This window comes from Theropithecus gelada, chromosome 7b (assembly GCF_003255815.1).
Source record: "Theropithecus gelada isolate Dixy chromosome 7b, Tgel_1.0, whole genome shotgun sequence".
Lineage (NCBI taxonomy): Eukaryota > Metazoa > Chordata > Mammalia > Primates > Cercopithecidae > Theropithecus > Theropithecus gelada.
The window spans coordinates 65,380,260-65,402,015 of record NC_037675.1 but is presented as its reverse complement, the minus strand read 5'-3'; the positions used below and the strand labels follow the sequence as shown (position 1 = coordinate 65,402,015).

The window sequence follows — 21,756 nt, the reverse complement described above, 5'->3', positions numbered from 1 at the left end:
AGAGGCTGCCAGTTTCTCTTAGTATAACACCTAAAATGTTAATGTGACCCGTGAGGCACAGCCAGCCACACCTATCTCTCGGGCCTCATCTCTGTCACTCTCCTCTGCCATCTGCCTCTATGTTGTAGCCACGGTGCTCCTAGTCAGCTTCCGAAATTCCTCATGCTCTCCCCCACCAAAAGAGGAACAGTATTTCTGTCAAAAATGCTCTCCACACCCAGCCCTGAGCTCTGTTAACTCCAACTGACACTTCCAGTCTCTCTTCCAATGCTGCTTCCTGGGAGCTCTCTCTGATACCGCAGTGTAGGTCAGATTTCTTGGTAAAAGACTATCATGGAACTAGGTTCCTTCCTTCGGTTCCTGTAATTAGATTTTCATTGGGATAATTAGTTGATTAATGTGTATCCCCCATCTAGATTAGAAGCTCTATGAGAACAGAGACCATGTCTATGTGGGGATGCTATTCACTGCCTCATTCAATGAATTTAAACTGAGCAGATGTACAGAAGAATTGAAACCAGAAAATTTAAACCAGAATAAGAATTTTACTCAGTCATCCATTTCCAATTTAAATAGTATATTTGTCTTTGGCCTGCAGGTGACTGGGAAAAAAAATAAAAAAATTTTTTTTTAAATGTGTGGGTTATAGAGTAAAATGGAAAGAAACTGAGGGTCTGTCAATGTAGCAGTTGTTGACCAGACATCTGTCAAGAATGATACAAACAGGGTGGCCAGGGGTGGTGGTTCATGCCCGTAATCCCAGCGCTTTGGGAGGCCAAGGTGGAAGGGAGGATTGCCTTAGCCCAGGAGTTTGAGACCTGCCTGGGCAACATGGCGAAACCCCGTCTCTACCAAAAATACAAAATTAGCTGGTGTGGTGGTACACACCTGTGATCCCAGCGACTTAGGAGGCAGGTGGGGAGGATCGTTTGAGTCCAGGAGGCAGAGGTTGCAGTGAGCCAAGATGGCGCCACTGCACTCCAGCCTGGGCGACAGAGGGAGACCCTTTCTCCAAAAAAACAAACAAACAAACAAAAAACAAAAAAGAATGATAGAACAGGGTTTGGCTGGGCTGAAAGAGTGGAGAAAGTTGAAAACATTCTTAGAATAGGGGAGTTGATTTTTTTTTTAAGTTAAAGAAGAAAAAGAGGAAAAAGAAAGTTTGAAACAAATGCCGGGATTTGTATTCAAATGGGACAAGGTATCCATGAGAACTCTAAATAGAGTCCCCTGAGGTCAGTCAGCACATTAGCCTATTAAAGGCTTTAAAAGGTCACACAGTAAAGAAAACCTATTTGAATTTGTTTAACCCTACATTCCTCAAACTTTTTTGGATCTGAATTTTCCACTCATATAACACATTTTGTAAAATGAAATAGTAAAGTTCTGAGCATCAGACTGAAGATAGATAGGATGCCTTCAAGACCACTCTGGGCAACATAGTAAAACTGGGTCTCTACAAAAAAAAAAAATACAAAAATTAGCTGGGCATTGTGGTACATGCCTGGAGTCCTAGCTACTCAGGAAGCTAAGGCAGGAGGATGGCTTAGGGTTAGGAACTCAAGGCTGCAGTGAGCTATGACTGCACTATCACTACACTCCAGCCTGGGTGACAGAGCCAGACCCTGTTTCTAAAATTCATAAAAAATAAATAAAGGATGCCTAGGTTCTAGTCTTAGCTCTGCTGGACTTCAATTCCCTCACCTGAAATACAAGGGTTAGGTTAGACAATTTCTAAGGTCTTTTTAGCCTGAGATTTTACAACTTTGGAGCATGTTCTCAAATGCATGTTGTTTATTATACATGGAAACAAACAAACAAACACGCACAATGTAAGTTGTTTATCCCATTAAGGAATAAATTTTGGATTGTGAAAATACCTCTGCAGTAAGATGCAAGATTTACATACTGGCCAGAAAGGGCAAAGTAGGACACTGTAGTTGACACATGGCCCAACTATGTGCTCTGTTACAACTTTTTTTTCTACCGAGTTAACAGGATAAACAACATCAGAAATAGACATAATTCACCCCAGGATTGAAAACCCTCCAGTAAGCAGTTTCCTTCTCATTCAAGTTCTGACTCCAGGCTTTGTTCCAGCTCACTCACCCACAGGTAGAGCTTTGCACATTTTGCCTGCATGTGTGATCATCTACTTTCCAAGATTTATCTACAAATGCCTTCTTAAACATCAAATTAGAAATGTTCAGAAACTTCTGAAAAGAACAAAATCAACTCAGAAATGCTAACAATTATGCCAATGATAAGGAAATCAAAGAAGTAATTACAGACAAAAGGTTTTCAGTTTTTAAAAAGCAATTATGTCATGTAGGTTGCTATTTTGGAAGGATGGGGCAAGAAAGATCATTCGATACCAGATAAGCTGTAATGTTGCATTATGATTTTTTAGAAAAAAAAAATATAGGAATGTATGAGTTTCCCTGTTTTTCCTCTTTATCATTTCCCTTTATGGGAACATAAAATCCTAAGAGATGTGACAGTCTTCACTTTTTACCATATCTTAATCTGTTGCTTCACTTAATCTACATAGGAAAGAGGAGACGGAAGGTACTCCTGCCTACTCATATGTAAAAATTCAGAAATACGCATCTATAAAAATATGCAGTATGGTATTGAATCATAAGCACAAATACCTGTCATACTGAATTTTGCAACTTCTTTTGTTTCTAGGTCTGCCTGAACATTTCCAGTATTAAAGAAAAGGTCAACCAAAGGTCCAGATCTACAAAATCACCTGCATTTCATCTGAAATGAAATTCTTGGCAATGGATTCAAATATATACATGCTATGATGGCAATTTTTGGAAATTGCCATCACATTTTCAACAAAACTCTAAGATTAATGACATTTATTAAAGAAACAATAAAAGAAATAAAAACTTGCTAAAAATTCTTCTGGAGTCTATTCAAAATAATCTGATAAAAGCCTCTCTGGATTTCAAAAAGGCATGTGAAGTGAGTATTAATTAGCTATTTAATTAGTGTTAGATTTTAAGCTGTGACAACTATATCCTCATGTTCCAGCAGAATGACTAGCACAAAACAGGTCTCAAGTAATGTTTTTAATGACTAAAGTGCTTATTTTCACTATCACAATGATTTTATATCAAATTTATAATTCAGTAAACTGTGCCTTTATGTGTCCTATGTATTCATCATATTGAGAATCCAGCTTAAGTCCTTAACACAGTTATGTCATTTGTCACATTATACATGTACTTTATTCATCTAAGCATAAATCTGATCTCTTTTGCTAGTTGCTGTTCAACCTTAAAACTGCTCTTGACCTTAATAGACTAATGTTATATAATATTACATACTCTAATATTACATACAAGTAAATACAGCCAGTACTCAGAGAAAATAAGTCACGCAGATACAGAAAAATAGCCATGTTACAAAAGAATAAAGAAACAAAAGGTTACTAGAGAATAAAAACTAGTTATCTGTATCCAGACTTATGAAAATTATTTGAGGACTTCAATTCCTCCATTTGCCTTGAAAAAAACATTTAAATGAAGTATCATAAACTATCAATAACCCTTAAATTTGTATCATAAACTATCAACAACTCTTATCATCCAAGATTAAGTAAAAGCTTTTTTTTTTTTTTTTTTTTTTTTTTTTGAGACAGGGTCTTGCTCTGTCACCCAGGCTTGAGTGCAGTGGCACAATCTCGGCTCACTACAGTCTCAACCTCCTGGGCTCAAGCAATTCTCCCACCTCAACCTCCCAAGTAGCTGGGACTATAGGCATGTGCCACCCACCTCTGGCTAACTTTTGTATTTTTCTTTGTAGAGACTGGGTTTTACCATGTTGCCCAGGCTGGTCTTGAACTCCTGGGCTCAAGCAATCTATCCACCTCGGCCTCCCCAACTGCTGAGATTACGGCTGTGAGCCACTGCACCCAGCCAAAAACAATTCTTATTTTTAGATTATGATTTTCTATTGAGTTTTGAGGGTTCACAGTCAAAATGGATCTGGGAAGTTAGTTTAAAAGTTGTTAGGCAAGTAACTCCCTTTAGCAAGCTCATGTGTTGGGACTGTGCCCTCTTGTACAACCTATCTCATAGAAAGCACTCAGGTATTTTTCCTTCCTTTTTGACTTTATCATTTTATTTATTTAGAGTCAGGGTGTTGCTCTGTTGCCCAGGCTGAAGTACAGTGACACAATCATGGCTCACTGCAACCTCAACCTTTGGGGCTCATGCAATCCTCCCACCTCAGCCTCTCAAATAATTGGGAACACAGGTGCAAGCCACCATGCCCAGCTAATTTTTAAATTTTTTGTAGAGATGGGATCTCCCTATGTTGCCCAGACTGATCTCAAACTCCGGGGCTCAAGTGATATTCCCACTTCAGCCCACCAAAATGCTGAGATTACTGGTGTGAGCCACTAACTCTTGCCTATCTACTGCTATTTAAATACTGTTTTAAAAGTTTCTTTCACACATACAACATCAAGAACATCACTCACTGATCTCTTAATCCTCTAAGACATATTTCCTTTTTAAAAGACTTAGAGAAACCCCGTCTTCTACTAAAAATACAAAATTAGCCAGGCGTAGTAGAGCATGCCTATAATCCCAGCTACTCGGGAGGCTGAGGCGGGAGAATCGCTTGAACCCGGGAGGCAGAGGTTGCGGTAAGCCAAGATCACGCCATTGCACTTCAGTCGGGGCAAAAAGAGTGAAAGTCCGTCTCAAAAAAAAAAAAAAAGATTAGAGATAGGGTCTCACTCTGTCGCCGAGGGTGGAGTACAGTGGCACAATCACAGCTCTCTGTAACCTCAAATTCCTAGGCTCAAGTGATCCCCCATCTCAGCCTCCCAAGGAGCTGGGCTAACAGACGTGCACTATCATGCCCGGTTATTAATATTATTATTTTTTGGTAGACAGTGGTCTTGCTATGTTGCCCAGCCTGGTCTCAAGGGATCTTCCAAGGCCTCTCAAAGTGCTAGGATTACAGATGTGAGCCACCATGCCCGGCCTGACACATTTCCTTAGCAATATCTAACACTGTGGGCTTTGTTTAAAAAACTTTCCTCACAGAGAGACGCTCCATAGGCATTTCACATTGTTTTACGTATTTTTAGAAAATCCTGCCTGGTTCCTTTAATCTTCCATGCATTTCTGTTCTAGGGAGACAACAAAAGTGCATGTTCTCTTTATTCATGTTGATTACGTACTCCCTAAAAACCTGATGGGAACTCATACCTGAATGTTCTAACCTTCACTATTGTCCCACTGGACCCTGACTGTGAGAAGCTGCGTGCCAGAGAGATCCTCTCAAATATAGTTTACTGGATCTCTCTTTGTGCGATTCCCATTTCAATCTGTAACCTATGAAAAAGCACTTTAGGAGCCACAAGAAATGTATCCATGTGATTGTTTACAGTGAAAACAAGAACACATTCTTCTTTCTTCTCCCCAGGGAAAACTAGGAGCCTAAATGTTGCTATCCTCACACTAAGTGATCTAACAACAGAGGGTTAACACAAGAAGAAAAAGATAAGAAACTATCCTTTCCAACAGTCTCTGATTTCATTATGAAATCAACCCCCCAAAAATTGGGATTTTGGATTTTTTTCCTGAGAAAATAGGTAATGCACATTTTCTTTTCTTTCGCCTTTTCTAATTTGCCTTTGGGCTCTTGACCCAAGAAACGGCATCTGATTACCTATCAGAGAGAATAACAAACCTAAATTGATGACTGACATTTTAACAGACTGAACAGCAATATTTCACCACTGAAATCCTGGACAATTTTCTAAGAGCTCTTTTTACAAGTAGGCTTCATAAATAGCCAGGACATTGAGGATTTAATTATGAAATCAGAATGCTTGATTCACGACCCTCTTTTCAGAGCCAAATACCTCTTCATTCTCAGACTCACTGTCTTGAAAGTGCAATCACAAGCACTTACCTTGTTTATTTCCCAGTCTTCCTCCAACTTTTCCACTGCAGCTGATTCCTGAGTAGACTCCTGCACATCAGAAGTGGCCTGCTTCTCTCTGCCTGGCAGAGTAAACTTTTCTTTCTTCTCTGTTGAGCGTTTTGATTTGAGAATGCTATTGAGACAACATTCCATCTCCTGCTTAGCAGATTCAAGTCTGTTTTCCAAATCTTTTTGTTTACACTTAAGTGATTTTATATCATCTTTAATAATCTTCTGCCCCACTGAAGATGTATTTTGCTTGACGGATTTTGCTAAAGCTAAAATCTTCTTTAATGTGCCATCTTGTAAACTGAGTCTATTCTCTAGTTCCTATGAGTGGAGAAAAGATTGTTATATCTCCATTCAATTGCCACAAAAGTTAATTGACTTTTGTAAATCACAGAGTACTCTTGCTTCACCAGTGGAAATATTTAAAAACTTAACAACTTGTATCACACAGAAGAAACTTGAGCAAAATGTAAACCCATGTTGCATCTTGGATCAAATTCTCAAATAGGTATTTTAAGATACTAAAATGTTTGCAACAAGTAATTTAGAAAAATTTCACAGCACGGTTCTTAACACAGGAGGCAATCAATAGATATTCCTTGAATACATATGTTTTGTTCAAGATACGTCTTTGTCATACAATCAAAACACTGAATAATAGGTACCTATTATGTGAAAAGTATTAAAAAGAATAATCATTTAGAATGTACCCACATGAATCTAATGCTAATATTTAAAACTCAGAGCAAAACTTTGTGTTGATGAGAAATTAATCTAGTGTACTATCTTAAATATAGCAGAAAATCAATATTTAATAAATGCGTAAACAAATATGACTAATTTTAAAACTCTAGACTCAAAAGGAATTTGATGTACTGCAGCAGCTACTTTGAACTAGAATAAGTCCAGGTGAACGATGTACAATTTATCAGTCGTAGTTATCCTAATGGGCTACACAAGAAGCATTCACTCAATCATTCATTCATCCAACTAACAGCCAAGTACTAGGATAGATTTTGAAGTTACATAAAGGAGTAACATACAGGCCTTTCAAGGTCCTACAGTCTAGTGGGTAAAACTGTCTCTGAGGGCCCACCAAGTGAGGGTCAATTCAAATTATAAATGGATTTGTCCACTAAAGAAAGACATCCTCATTTATTATGACTGGTCAGAGCTTTAATTACCTAAGAGTCATCGGAATACTAGTGGAATTTCTGACAGAGGACACTGATTAATTACGTTGTAATTAACATTGATTTTTTTTTTAAATGTCTATCATGTCTAGACACTGTTTAGTACCTGCAGTTTCTGCAATTTTTCCTCAACCGCTATTTGATTCACAGGCTTATCAGAAAAACTGACAAATTCCTTGGAGAAATTGTCCAATGTAGTATTCAGGTCTGTGACGCAAACCTGGTATGAATCATGTTCTCGAACGTGACCTTCCAAGTTTTGCACAGAATCCTAAAAATAAAGCCACAGACAATTTACAAACTATTTCTCTCTGATTTTTTTCACTCACAACATAATTAAATGACTAATAAATAGCTGTTTACAAGTTTCATCTTGAAACAGGAATAGGGCTATAAATTAGAGTTATGATTTTAGAGTTTGAGATATTTCATGCAAAGTCTCCATCTCCCCCCGGCCAAAAATGACTCTTATTGAAAACAATTTGTTTTTTCCATACTTCTTTGCCTTCATTTCCCCTTCATGAAGACAATTTATTTGTCAAGATGTTTATAAAATGAAATACCTACAAATTATATCATTAAATCCTAAACATTCATGATAAAGTAGCTTCCTTAATTATCCTTTGCAATAAAACCAACTACCAATTTCCACACTTGGAAATGAGGCCATATGAGATCAAACTAACCTCAGATTCATGTCTTAAAAATCAAACTCCAAACTTGTGTGTTAGGAAAATGTAATCCTAACTCAAAAGTAAAACTACCTTTAGTTTCTCTCCCTGGGATAGGAAAATACAATGACCACAGCTGATCAAAAAGCAGCAACTACTAAACAATTTACAGAAGAACAGGTCTATCTTAACCCCTGCCCAACTTTTGCTATCTGGACAAGCAGGATTTCTTACCCAGGCAATCTTTACATGGCATCTGGCTTTCAGTGTATGAAAAATTATAAACAGTTCTATTAAAAGAATATACTCCCTCAGGGCAAGCTGACATTTTACCTCGTAATTATTATTACTATTATTTTTTGAGACAGAGTCTTGCTCTGTCACCAGGCTGGAGTGCAGCAGTATAATCTTGGCTCACTGCAACCTCCACCTCCTGGGTTCAAGTGATTCTCCTGCCTCAGCCTCCCGAGTAGCTGGGACTACAGGCACCCGCCACCATGCCCAGTAAATTTTTGTATTTTTAGTAGAGACAGGGTTTCACCATGTTGGCCAGGATGGTCTCGATCTCCTGACCTCGTGATCCACCTGCCTCGGCCTCCCAAAGTGCTGGAATTACAGGCGTGAGCCACCGCGCCCAGCCTACCTTGTAATTATTTTACTGAAGATCAGACAGGAAGAGCTGAGGGAGGGGCACTGATAAGAAGGTGGATATAAGATAACTGACATAAACTACTAACAATAGATGACGGATGGATGGATAATACTGACACTGTTACCTTCATAGAGATGCCTGAAAAATCTTAACCCATTCTACCCCTAAAGAGGGGAATTTTGATGAGAGAATATAATATCATCATCAAAGAATACAATAGCAAAATGAGCTGGATTTATTCCTCCATCCTTGAGAGTTAGGATTTTCATCTAAAAATGATAAATTAGGAGCTGGGCGCGGTGGCTCATGCAGGTAATCCGAGCTATTCCAGAGGCTGAGGCAGGAGGATTATATGAGGCCAGGAGGTCTAGACCAGCTTGGGCAACAAAGCGAGACCCCATTACTACAAAAATAAAAAAATTAGCTGGGTGTGCTGGCGCATGCCTGTAGTCCTAGCTACTAGGTAGGCTGATGTGGGAGGATCGCTTGAGCCTAGGAGTTCGAGGCTGCAGTGAACTATGATTGCAACACTGTACTCTAGCTTGGGTGAAAGAGCAAGACACTGTCTCTAAAAACAAACAAAAAAATAAATAAACAAAATCAATTAAATTAGAAAGCTCTCAGTTTACCAAGAGAACAACAGGCCAGGTGTGGCTCACATCTGTAGTCCCAGCACTTTGGGAGGCCAAAGATTTCAAGACCAGCCTGGGCAAAATGGCAAAACCCCATCTCTAAAAAAATACAAAAATGAGCCAGGTGTAGCGGTGCATGCCTGTAGTCCCAACTACTCGGGAGGCTGAGGCAGGAGGATCACCTGAGTCCACAAAGGTTGATGCTGCAGTGAGCTGAGATCATGCCACTGCATTCCAGTCTGGGCAAAGAGAGAGACCCTGTCTCAAAAAATAAAATAAAATAAAATAAAACAAAATGAACAACAACAGAAAGTTCCACATATGTCTTGCATACTTATGTGTAATTAGAACAATCATTTAAAGCATTATTTTGACCACCTCACCTGCAGTTGTTGAAGAAGACTTTCATGTAGATGCTTTATTTCCAGCCAAGGCTCTTCACTGAAGCTGGGATTTTTAGTGCACTCCAAGAGGTAATTTCCTTGAGATTTTAACTCCTTTAGCAAGGATGTCAAATCTTGTGCTTTCTTGAGGAATTTCTTATAAATCTTTAACTGAGCTTTCTTCTCCTGCAGACCATGTTGTAGAGCAAAACCTGCTTCCTGTTTCTTCTTTAGTTCTATGAGCATTAATCTCAGATCTTCCTTACTTTGTAAATATTTCTCTCCTTCTAGTAGAAGCTTTTCTTGATGGCTAAATTTCACAAAATATTTTATAAATGAAATGATATTTAGCAAAATGGACTAGCATTTCGCATATTATGTAACATACATCTTAATAAACATTAAAATAACACTAATATACACTGTTTCCAGACACTCTTGATATTATAACATTCTAAATAACACTGTTTAGCTCAGAAACCAAGACAGAAAGTATTGGAGTATTACTAAAAAATAATTGTTTTCTGTTACATAATTTGACCAGAGAATATTTAATAATTTAGATTTCAAACAAGTCCCAACAGTTTCTATTAATTATATTTTCCCATATTTTACTTCTTCACAAAGTAAAATAAACATTCAGTATATTAACCAACTAACTAGTTTATGCTTTCTATAGCTTAAAATTAAGATCTGATTGGCTCTTCAGACAAAACATAAAATTCACCTTTCTAAATATTAAAATGTACCATTGTAGACATGATATGAATTAAGAATTTTCACTAGAATTACATTCATTGGATTCAGCCAACATTTATCAATGTTCACATATTTAAGAATTTCTTAAAATAAATATTTAAGAGTATTAATTATTCTACAGTGATACCACGCAGATAATGAGGTTGTCTGGTTCTGGTTTCTGTCTCTGACACTGTGGATGTCCCTGACATTACTGACTTTCTTTATATTCAAACCCAGGAGGCAGACAAAACATACTCGTTATGGCTTCACTGGGCAATGGGAAATGACGCAAGTGGTGCAGGCATGCCCTTTACCTTAGGTAGGTACTAGCTAAATGGAGTGTGTTGTCCCACTGGTTGCTGATATCAGTGAGGGTCTTCTGAACCAGCGGGGCCTCGCTGCTCTCAGCCTGCTTCATGATGGTCTCTATTCTGGCATCCCCTTCAGGCTTCAGCAAGATGATTTCCTGAATTAAATAAAAGAGATTTCATAATGTCATTTGCATTACTTAGAGATACTACATGGTATCTCTTTATTTGTAAGCTTCATATAGAGATTCTATCTGTAGTGTATATTTCAACATAATCTTTTCATTTTTATATGTACCCAAAAGACAAAGATATCTCTCTTCACATTATATACAGTTAGTTCTCCATAAATATTTGTCAGTTTGAGCTGACTGCATTCCTGTCCTTCTCTAGATTTTCAATACTTCCTTTACGCCCCCAAAACTCCGGCAAAACCTCTTCCTATCCACTCTATTATTTATGGATGGAGAGTTATGATAACAATCTGATAAGACATTTTTATAACCTAAGCATTGACTTATGACTTCCCATAGGAAAATGCAGTGTCCCTCATGCCAACTCTTGTTTCTCTACCATGACATAATTAATTCTCATTCTCACTTTCTCTGGGAAACCGTCTGGATATAATCCCAGATGACTCTGATTATTTACTAAGTCTCACCAACCTTAAGAGCTCACGATTTTTGACCATTTCTTCCTCTAAGAATGCTTCAACAAATGTGATTTCAATTCTCCTAGAGTTCTTTTGAAGCACAAGTGCTTCTGTCCCCTGTATTTTTATCTAGTGATTGAATTTTTAAATTTACTATAATTAAATTTTAATTTTTAAAATTGTTTATTGAATCTCCCCTTAGATAAAAAGGGAGCCCAAGGGAGCCTGAGACTTCCTTGCTTTCCCCGCCCACTATCTAATAACCTTTTATGAACCATATCCACTCTGAAGAATTCCCCTGCCTCGACATTGCTGATGCTTCTGCTACACTGACATATGTTCTTTTGACATCCCAGCAAACTCCCCTCCACTAGCAGCTCTGATCCATTGTCTTTATCTCAATTCTTCTGCACTCAGTGAAGATGGACAATAGGCACTGCTCTCTCTAAGACAGGACATGCTTTCTCTCTTTCATTTGCATCAAAATAATTTTAGATTCGTCACAACCCTTCTTTTTTGTAAGCTCAGTGATCTGAATTTCTTCAACCATTCCACAGTGATCTGATTTTCCATTAAGAAGCATTTAGATTTCCTCTAAATCTTTTCAAAACTAGAGTTCACTCAGATTTCTGAAATTTAGTTTCCATAGTTATACCTTGATTTTTTGGATTCTTTCCTCAAGTGGCATTTTGCCTTCGGATGAATTCAAAACCATAAGGGACTCTTTAATCTCCTTTATCCAATGAATTACATCATGTGCAAGATCATTAAAGCTCTGGTCCTCTGTGGGTGGTAACTTATCCTCTTCCTCGATTTCACTTAGTTGTCTCAGTAATGTCTGGTATCTATCCATCAAACATGTTGACTCCATTATTATATCTTCTTCTTCAGTAAACCCATATTCCTTCAAAGAGTTGTTCAACTGGGCCACAGATTCAAACTGCTCGCTGTAAATTCCAAATAGCATTTAAAGTTTATAGGAGTAACCACACCATGGAAGAAACCATATTCCCAGGTAATATATTTCATACAAGATCAGCTATACCTCTTTCTAGCTAAAGCTTGGCAGAACAGCTCAGTTTTCTCCCCTGATTCTTCCATTCCTTTCCATTTTTCTTCTTGATTAGTCATCCACTTACTCAGGTTTCTGTGGTCATCCTGGAGTCTAAAAGAGCATTACCCACGTTTAAATACAAAATTAGCAAAAAGTGTTTATACCAAAGAAAGGATGGCACAAATGTTGTGACTCAACCAGGTTTTTATAATATATGTTTGTTACAATTTAGAGAGAATTTAATTTGTAATATAACAAAATCTAAATAACAGCCTATATGATAGCGGGGTTCTATAGTATTAAAGAAAACCACACGAATGTCTCATAGAGAACAGGAAACATACAGAAAACTTTTTTCAGACTATCCCATGAATCTTTGCTACATTAAATAATGTGAAGATTTTCCCCAAATTTTTATATTTCTAGCACCAAACCTGGATTGAAAAGTACGCCTTTTGTGTGTGAAATTTGTGTGTACTGCATATCCCAGTGCTCTCTGTGCTGAGGCAGAGTACAAGTAAAGATACGGTTAGAAAACATGTTATTTAGATATCACCTTTATTTCCTACCTCAGTAACTGCTGCAAGGAGTCTTCAAGCTCCTTTGCTCGAGCCTGGCATATGGACTCCATATTTTCTAATTCGAATTCCTGACCCACGAGCCAACTGGTTAGCTCCTTCACACGTGCTTTGGGCAGATGCTTCTTCACATGCTTCAGTACACTGTCCACCTGCTTTATTTTACTGTTTCTTCCTTCAAGAGTCAAGAAATCCTTCAGAAAGACAAAAAGTCCATTACAATCTCCAGGTAAGTCTGAATGTGGACTCTGCCACCCTCACAACACTTTTCCAAACCAGTACACAGACATTCCACCTTCTTAAGATCCTATACAAAAGAAGGGTGATGGAGATGTGGCTCTCTCCAATGGCAGATGATTTATAATAGTTCTAGAACGCACATGTACATTTACATTTACTTCTGACTTCCAAGGAATTATATCAAGCAAAGTAACACAGAGCCACTGGGATGATCAGCAGGAGCAAGACCAGTTACATTTTCCTATCCTGGCTGTGTCCAACTTCTCCACAGACTATTCTGTATTTAACGTTGCCCAAATTAGAATTCTATCTCAATGTTTATGTTTCAAGGTTTGGGTATCAATTGTTAAGGCACATGCAATGGGGAAAATTAAAGGCAAACAAGCAAACAAAAAAAAGATGGGACTTCAAATTGTTAGAAGAGAAGAGAGGTGATTCTATCAGTAAAGAATGGTACATCAAAGCAAGGAATTAAACAGGGAACATTTAGTGCCATTGATAAGCTTAAGAACATAACTTATCTTCAAAACATCAAAGTGATTAAGATTTTAGGGTACCATAGGCCTTTCATATGCCCCCATGAACTCTGCCTTTCATTTCAGGATATCCTCCACCACGTTCCAACCAGAAATGTACTGAAGTTCAGTGGCAATTTTTAAAAGAAATATAACGGGGAAAAGATGTATAAACAAGTCAAAATTCCTCTTTCAAGAAAGGGGATTTTAAAGTCCAAATTAGGTCTTTATTTTTTATCAAACATGATTTGAACACAACTGAATTCACCAGTGGACACTAAATTAAACAGTATCTTAGAATATATGTAAAAGTAGAGATTCTGTAAGCCATTTGTACACATATCCAATAAATAGTCTTAAATATTTGGGAAAAGGCCAAGTTATTTGGGAATATTATCTTTTATGTGAAAATATTAGTGAGTCAAAGTACTTATTACTCTATTTCTTTTTTATTTGAGACAGGGTCTCACTCTGTCACCCAGGCTAGAGTGCTGGAGTGCAGTGGCATGATCTCAGCTCACTACACCCTCCTCCTCCCAGGCTCAAGCAATCCTCTTACCTGGGACTACAGGTACTTGCTGCCACCCCCAGCTAATTTTTGTATTTCTTGTAGAGACAAGGTTTCACCATAAACTTAGTGAACCTTTCGCCAAGGTTCAAAACCCAGGCTGGTCTCGAACTCTTGAGCTCAACTGATCCACCCGCCTCAGCCTCCCGAAATGCTAGGATTACAGGTGTGAGCTACTGCACTCAGCCTCCCTATTTATTAGAGTTCTATGCCTCCAGTATTTTAGTATTGGAAATTTTTATAAAAAATGTACATATATCTCTTACAGAAAGTTTTTGTAGCTTTTGTTCCACACTCTTTTTTGTTTCTGATGATTCAAAACACTCCTTAAGGTTCATTTTAATGTTGTTGAACCAATCATTAAAGTTCTTGCATTGATCTGCAGGGGGGGAAAAAAGCTCTATTCATTCAAGGAAGACTTCACATATCTTGTTAAAGTGAGAGATTTTGAAACTTGTTTCCCATGCCATAGATACACATTATCGTGAAAGTGGTAATAAACTCTGAAACCTTTCACCAAGGTTTCAGACCCAGGCTGGTCTCAAACTCTTGAGCTCAAGCGATCCACCCGCCTCAGCCTCCCAAAGTGCTAGAATTACAGGCGTGAGCTACCGCGCCCAGCCTCCCTGTTTATTTAGATACAGTTCTACACCTCCAGTATTTTTACTACAATTAATCAAATAATTGTAGTGTATTTTCTACACCAAACGTCCAAACATACAGGATACTCAAAGACACTGCCCGGACAGCTTGTGCACCAGTATTTCCCCAGACTCACCAACCACAGTGAGCAGGTCAAACACTAGGACCTTGGTGACTTACCTTCAAGAAAGAAAGAAAGATTTGGAGCTTGCAAGAACTAGATGTTATTTATGTCAAGCATAAATCAGTCTTTGCTCCCAAAAGATTTAACTGATCATTATTTCCTTAAATGTAGTCTGTGCAAACCATCTCCAAGTCAGGCTTAGATTAGCCTTTGTGTTCATAGTACTACATTCATACTTCAAGAGTCCCAGAAACAAAATAAGAGAAATGTTGCACTCACCATTCAATAACTTAGAAAAGTGATCTTGTAAAACACTTTTTTTGGTATTAAATAAATCACTGACACTTTCGTATTGCTTTTTCAATTCAGAGAGTTCAGGAGTCAGACAACCTATTTGATTCTCAAGTAATATCATACTGTGTTTTTGCTGTAGAATTTGCTGTTGTATCTCCTAAAGGTATAAACAAACAACAACCATTAAATCTTAAAACAGGCTCAAATTACACAAAGCATATTAGATCTCAATGGTTTTGTAAAAATCTCAATGACTCTCAGTTGAGTGGATTCACTTTCTCTTTGCTAGTAAATGTATGATACAATGCAAGTTAATATCAATTAATTATCATCCACAAGGCAATTCAAAGATGAAAATGTTAAATATACAAAAGTGGTTTTTCTGAGTTTTCTTCTTCAATTTTTTTTTCTATTTTTATTAACTCTTAAGAGCTCAAGACAACTGTAAATAGTGTGAAAATATATCTGAACCACAGAAGACAAGCAGCTGGGTAGCACCTCTAGTTTAGTGAAGATCTCCAAGCTGTCAGAAGGAGACAGGGCTTTTAAGAGGGATTCAGTCATCCCGATCTGGGTCTTGGCTTGGTCGAGATCCTCCCTTAGCTCAGCAGTGCTGCCACTGAGTGCATGGCAGTTGGATTCTCCTGTTAAACACTTCTGTACATGTTCCATCTTGTTCAAAATAGAGGACTCCATGACCTGAAATCATGAAACATATGAAGTAGTATAATGGTCATTATTTAACTACATTTAAGACAACTGTATTGCTAGAGAATGGGTTGAGATTACTTCATTTCAATGTGAAAATGCATTCTTCTCACTGTTCTACATTTTTCTATGTCACTGATACAATTTGAATTTTGCCTTCAAAGGATAAAGCACAACATAAAAAACTGAGATGGATATTCTGACTTTTTTCTAAGAGACAAACTTGATCCTTCCCCTCAACACAAGTTTAATCTAGCATACTAACTAAGGTGCTATCTCATGGTGCTCATGACATAAAACATAAATAAAAACATAAATAAAAAATTAAATAGCCAGCTTTTTATTGAGTATTTATGATCTACACAGCATTGTGGTAAGCACTTTGTGTACAAAATACAGGCTTAAGAACGTTAAGTAACTTGTCCAAGATCATAAAGCTAGTAGGTAGTACAGCCAGAACCTCACCCAGAAGGTCTTAACTCCAGCGCTCATATTCAACCACTATGCACCTAGCTCTAAGAAAAACAAAAATAAATCTCTTCACACAACAGAAAATCATACTTGGGGCAATCTCTCTCTTTCTCCATCTAGCAAATAATAAACCTAGGATGACTTGAGTGAAATTCTCCTTCCTATACCCAAGAAACACATAGAAAATCATCATTACTTTACATAGACGCACAGGCAACATTTGCCCTCCATACCTGAGGCCTGTGAAATAGGTGAGGGGAAAATAAAGGAATACAAAAATATAATATCATTCATGCTAAATATGGAATAAATATATTTAACTATATCTACTATCAGAAATTTGGTGGGACTTAACATAGGAATTGAATAAATGATCCTAATTTTATTTTAGGTTTAGAATGCATGGTTTACAAGCGTTATTTCAGAGGCTATAGGGCAAGTTTGTCCAATCCACGGCCCAACACAAATTCCTGAATTTTCTTAAAACATTATGAAATTTTTTTGCTATTGTTAGTGTATTTCATGTGTGGCCCAAGACAATTCTTCTTCCAATATGGCCCAGAGAAGCCAAAAGACCGGACACCCCTGTTATAGAGAATCTTTAATTGGGCCTTTTTTTCCCTCTTTTAGAGACAGGGTCTTGCTCTGTCGCCCAGGCTGGAGTGCAGTGATATGATTATGGCTTACTGAAGCCTCAATAACTGAAACTTTTAAATAAAAATTCTTACCTGCAATTCAAGAGGTATTTCACTGCTTTGGAGCAAAAACTGTATTTCAGCCACTCTTCTAGAAAATTCTGAAGTTTTTTGTTCATGGACTTGTAATTCTTCCTAAAACATGTAATTTTAAAGGAGAGTGTCTTTTTATTTCATACCTTATTTTCTGATACCCATAATTACTAGTGTTTATATACAGAAACTGAGAGACCCCTTGAATTTCCCATAATCATGTGTCTCAGTGTCCTAGAAGTTACAAATCCAAGTGCCTTCAGGGGTCAGGCAAATGCTACAACCAAGTGTCTTTCTAGGTATAAGACAAGAGAAAGGCTAGGCCTGTGCCATGAGAGAATGCACAGTCTGCCTTAAGGCATTCAATTTCATGAACATATTTATAAATTGCATACCCCATGTGTGCGCATCCGCACGCATGCGCACACACACACACACATACACGCACACACAATTTTAGCAGATTTTGGCCCACAGCTGTCAGTTTACAATTCTTAACATCAGATTTTTAAACAACCTGTAATCCAAGACAAATTTAATAGAAATGATTCATTTATACTTAGAAAATCATAGTTTTATTTAATACCTATTATAATATATCCAAGAAACTCAAAATCTCCAAACAGTTAAAACACTTTTTCCAAATGTGTAAAAATAAATACATAAATTAAAAAGTGAATAAAAGTGAGAATTAGAGACAAAATAAGATTTGAGGCATTAGCATACATTCTTATGTTACGTTGAACCATATATAACTGGCAACAGTCGGCTGTTTTCTGACCTAGCAAGAGAGCAAATTTTTTTTTTTTTTGGGAGACGGAGTCTCCCTCTGTCGTCCAGGATGGAGTACAGTGGTATCATCTCTGCTCACTGTAACCTCTGCCTCCCCAGTTCAAGCTATTCTCCTGCCTCAGCCTCCCACGTAGCTGGGATTACAGGCACCCACCACCACACCCAGCTAATATTTTCGTATTTTTAGTACAGACAGGGTTTCACCATGTTGGCCAGGCTGGTCTCAAACTCCCAACCTCAAGTGATCTGCCTGCTTCAGCCTCCCAAAGTGCTGGGATTACAGGTGTGAGCCACCACACCCAGCTGACAACAAATTTATATGATTCAAACAAGTAATATGTAAACAAACAAGAAATTAGGAAGAATTCTTCCTAGAGGTGAAAGAGAAATAACTTTGATTCTTTCCAGATGCCACAACCTGAGATTGTTGTTTTAAAAAGTAGTTTTTCTTGCAGCTGTATAAAGATGGTGATACATAGCCATGTATTTTTTCTAATCTTTATAAGGCATTGTTTAATTCAAATACGAAGAAGGTTGTCTATAATCATGGTCTAGATCAGAGGTTAACAAACTCTAGCCAGAGGGTTGATAGCCTGTTTTTATAAATAAAGTTTTTACTGGAAACCAGCTACTTTCAAGCATTTATATTGTCTCTCACTGTTTTCATTCTCCAACAGCAGGGGTGAACAGTTGTGGCAGACGCAAATGATCCACAAGCCTAAAATATTTACTATATGGCCCTTTAAGAAAAAGTCTACTGGCTGGCCTAGTGACTCACACCTGTAATCCCAGCACTTTGGGAGGCTGCAGTGGGCAGACCACAAGGTCAGGAGTTCAAGACCAGTCTGACCAACATAGTGAAACCCCGTCTCTACTAAAAATACACAAAAAATTAGCCAGGCGTGATGGTGTGCGCCTGTAATCCCAGCTACTCAGGAGGCTGAGGCAGGAGAATCACGTGTACCCAGGAGGCGGATGTTGCAGTGAGCCGAGATTGTGCCACTGCACTCCAGCCTGGGCAACAGAAAGAGACTTTGCCTCAGAAAAAAAAAGAAAAGAAAAAGTCTGCCAACCCCTGGGGTCTGTTTCACTACCTAGGAGCAATTATGCATTTAGTTGGTGCTGTTGCTAGGAATTCTTCATCTTTTTCATACTACCAATCCCTTTGGCAATCTGGTGAAGCCTATAGATCCCTTGTGTAATAGCATTTTAAAAATAAAGCATAAACTAAATAATGTAGAATTACAAAGGAAAAGAATTACATGATAATTATCAAAATATTAAAAACAATTTGTGATACATAATACTAGCACATGTTTCCCTATTATATAACAAGATCTAGCAATAGACCTACTAAATCCTATACTTTCAAAGTAGTGGTAAGGGTAATAGATTCAACAACTGAATAATGATCCAAAAATATCTGTGATTTTCTTGATAACAAAGTCACATATGCGCGTCGTAATACGTTTGTTGACTATATTCATAAAAAATAAAAATAAAAAAATGTCAATTGTGTACCAAGAAAAGCATGTATTTTATCTGTTAAATTACCTTCAGCCTTTCTCTGTCCTCTTCAGTCAATTGATGTAATTCCATTTTTTGAAGGGCCTTTTCCGTCCCCTCATCAATGACATTTTTTAAGTTAAAAAGTTTGTCCCACAAAGCTAGAGCTCGACCAAGATTTTCATAGTAGTCTTCTGTCTTTTCATTTATCTACCATAATTTAAAAAGAGAAACAACATATGTAGCTGTGAAAAGTTTGAAAACCACCGTTTCAGCCAAACACTGTTTTAAAATAAAATTTTAGTTTACTATTACTGGATAATTTGCTTTATTCATCAACAAAAATTTGCTTTAACATATCATGTAGTTCTTTCTCTTAAAAATTAAAAATAAAAAAAATAAAACGTACCTGATTTGCTGCAGCTTATATGCAATTTAAATCAACAATCTTCCTAATTTCTTTTTTTTTTTTTTTTTGAGATGGAGTCTCACTCTGTCACCCAGGCTGGACTGCAGTGGCGCCATCTTGGCTTACTGCAACTTCCGCCTCCTGGGTTCAAATGATTCTCCTGCCTCAGCCTCCCGAGTAGCTGAGATTAAAGACATGCACCACCATGCCCAACTAATACTTGTATTTTTAGTAGAGATGGGTTTCACCATGTTGGCCAGGTTGGTCTCGAACCCCTGACCTCAGGTGATCCACCCATCTCAGCCTCCCTCCCAAAGTGCTAGGATTACAGGTGTGAGCCACCACACCTGGTCTAGTCTTCTTCATTTCTAAACTACATTTTTTTTTTTTTTGGTTAAATGGTGCTTTTAAAAACCCAGATGATAGCCGGGCGAGGTGGCAGGAACCTGTAGTCCCAGCTACTTGGGAGGCTGAGGCAGGAGAATGGCATAAACTCGGGAGGTGGAGCTTGCAGTGAGCCGAGATCGCGCCACTGCACTCCAGCCTGGGTGACAGAGCGAGACTCCGTCTCGGGGAAAAAAAAAAAAAAAAAAAAAAAACCCAGATGAAAACATAATGCAGATGAGTTCTTAGTTTGTAATTAATAAAAACTAGTAATATCATTACTACTCAACCAAAATTACATTAAATATGTAGTTAAACATCAGTATACTGCATGAACAGGCAATACATTAATGAACTTATCTTTAAAAAGCCAAGTATGTATTTCTTTTTTTTTTTTTTTTTTTTTTTTGAGACGGAGTCTTGCTCTGTAGCCCGGGCTGGAGTGCTGTGGCCGGATCTCAGCTCACTGCAAGCTCCGCCTCCCGGGTTTGCGCCATTCTCCTGCCTCAGCCTCCGGAGTAGCTCGGACTACAGGCGCCCGCCACCTCGCCCGGCTAGTTTTTTGTATTTTTAGTAGAGACGGGGTTTCACTGTGTTAGCCAGGATGGTCTCGATCTCCTGACCTCGTGATCCGCCCGTCTCGGCCTCCCAAAGTGCTGGGATTACAGGCTTGAGCCACCGCGCCCGGCCAAAAAAGCCAAGTATGTATTTCTATATGTACAAGATGATGAACCCATCTGTTAGTAGTCCCAACTCTGGGGTTAAAATTAATTCCTAAGTTTTATATAATTTGAACATTTTTACAATGAGTATTTTCGAATCTTGAATTAAATAAAAATACTAAAGACACAAAAAAAATTGGAAACAAAATTAAATTTGCAGTCAATGAAATTATCACTTACATCAAGCCATCTATCCACAATAATATTAGCCTCTTTTTCAAAAGGGGGTTCTTCAAAAGTTTTCATTTTATTTAGATAAAATTGTAGATTTTTGCAGATCTGGTTTATCTTGTCTACAACTTCTAAATGCTCATTAAATTCTTCTTTGACAATTTCAATCTGTAAAAAAGATATGAAAGTTATTTTTGATATATTGATATAGACAAACAGCTAAGAATCACAATTCTATTGTTGGATATTAAGCTTAAAAACAATATCCAACAAAGCGTAATACCTTCTTACATTGTTCTTTTTTAAAGTAGGCTTTTATTGTCCTACTTTCTCAATGAAAAGTTTTTAGCATCCTAACCATTGGTTCAATGTTAATCCTATACTCAAATTTCCTCCCACTTGGCATGATGAAATTTTTATAGTGGTCTAAAACCATATTTCTTATCCATATGAAATAAGATTCTACCTGCCAAAAAAAGCATCTGCATTCAATGGCATTAAAAAAAAAAAAAGACAGTCCCTACATCTGCCTAATGAGAATCATCTTTTTGATATCAAAGAACCTAAGCACTTATCTGAATAAAATACACAGAACTCTAAGACATCTTGGATTCTAATCACTGGGATTAGATCACTGGGAACTAATCACTG

At 37.6% G+C, this 21,756-nt stretch overlaps 1 protein-coding gene across 2 annotated transcripts in view; it reads right to left on the bottom strand.

Moving 5' to 3' along the window:
• The window catches only part of SYNE2 (spectrin repeat containing nuclear envelope protein 2), a 376,350-nt gene that overhangs the window by 188,788 nt on the left and 165,806 nt on the right, over nucleotides 1-21,756 (bottom strand). For both annotated transcript variants that reach the window (XM_025391361.1, XM_025391362.1), the window contains exons 33-45: nucleotides 21,115-21,273; nucleotides 19,468-19,629; nucleotides 17,122-17,223; nucleotides 15,713-15,913; nucleotides 15,200-15,371; nucleotides 14,421-14,533; nucleotides 12,823-13,025; nucleotides 12,245-12,364; nucleotides 11,855-12,146; nucleotides 10,554-10,705; nucleotides 9,499-9,808; nucleotides 7,267-7,431; nucleotides 5,947-6,288 (exon numbers count right to left, since the gene is read on the bottom strand). In XM_025391361.1, coding sequence (XP_025247146.1) covers nucleotides 5,947-6,288; nucleotides 7,267-7,431; nucleotides 9,499-9,808; nucleotides 10,554-10,705; nucleotides 11,855-12,146; nucleotides 12,245-12,364; nucleotides 12,823-13,025; nucleotides 14,421-14,533; nucleotides 15,200-15,371; nucleotides 15,713-15,913; nucleotides 17,122-17,223; nucleotides 19,468-19,629; nucleotides 21,115-21,273 — 2,493 coding nt within the window. The remainder of the gene's footprint in view (nucleotides 1-5,946; nucleotides 6,289-7,266; nucleotides 7,432-9,498; nucleotides 9,809-10,553; nucleotides 10,706-11,854; nucleotides 12,147-12,244; nucleotides 12,365-12,822; nucleotides 13,026-14,420; nucleotides 14,534-15,199; nucleotides 15,372-15,712; nucleotides 15,914-17,121; nucleotides 17,224-19,467; nucleotides 19,630-21,114; nucleotides 21,274-21,756) is intronic.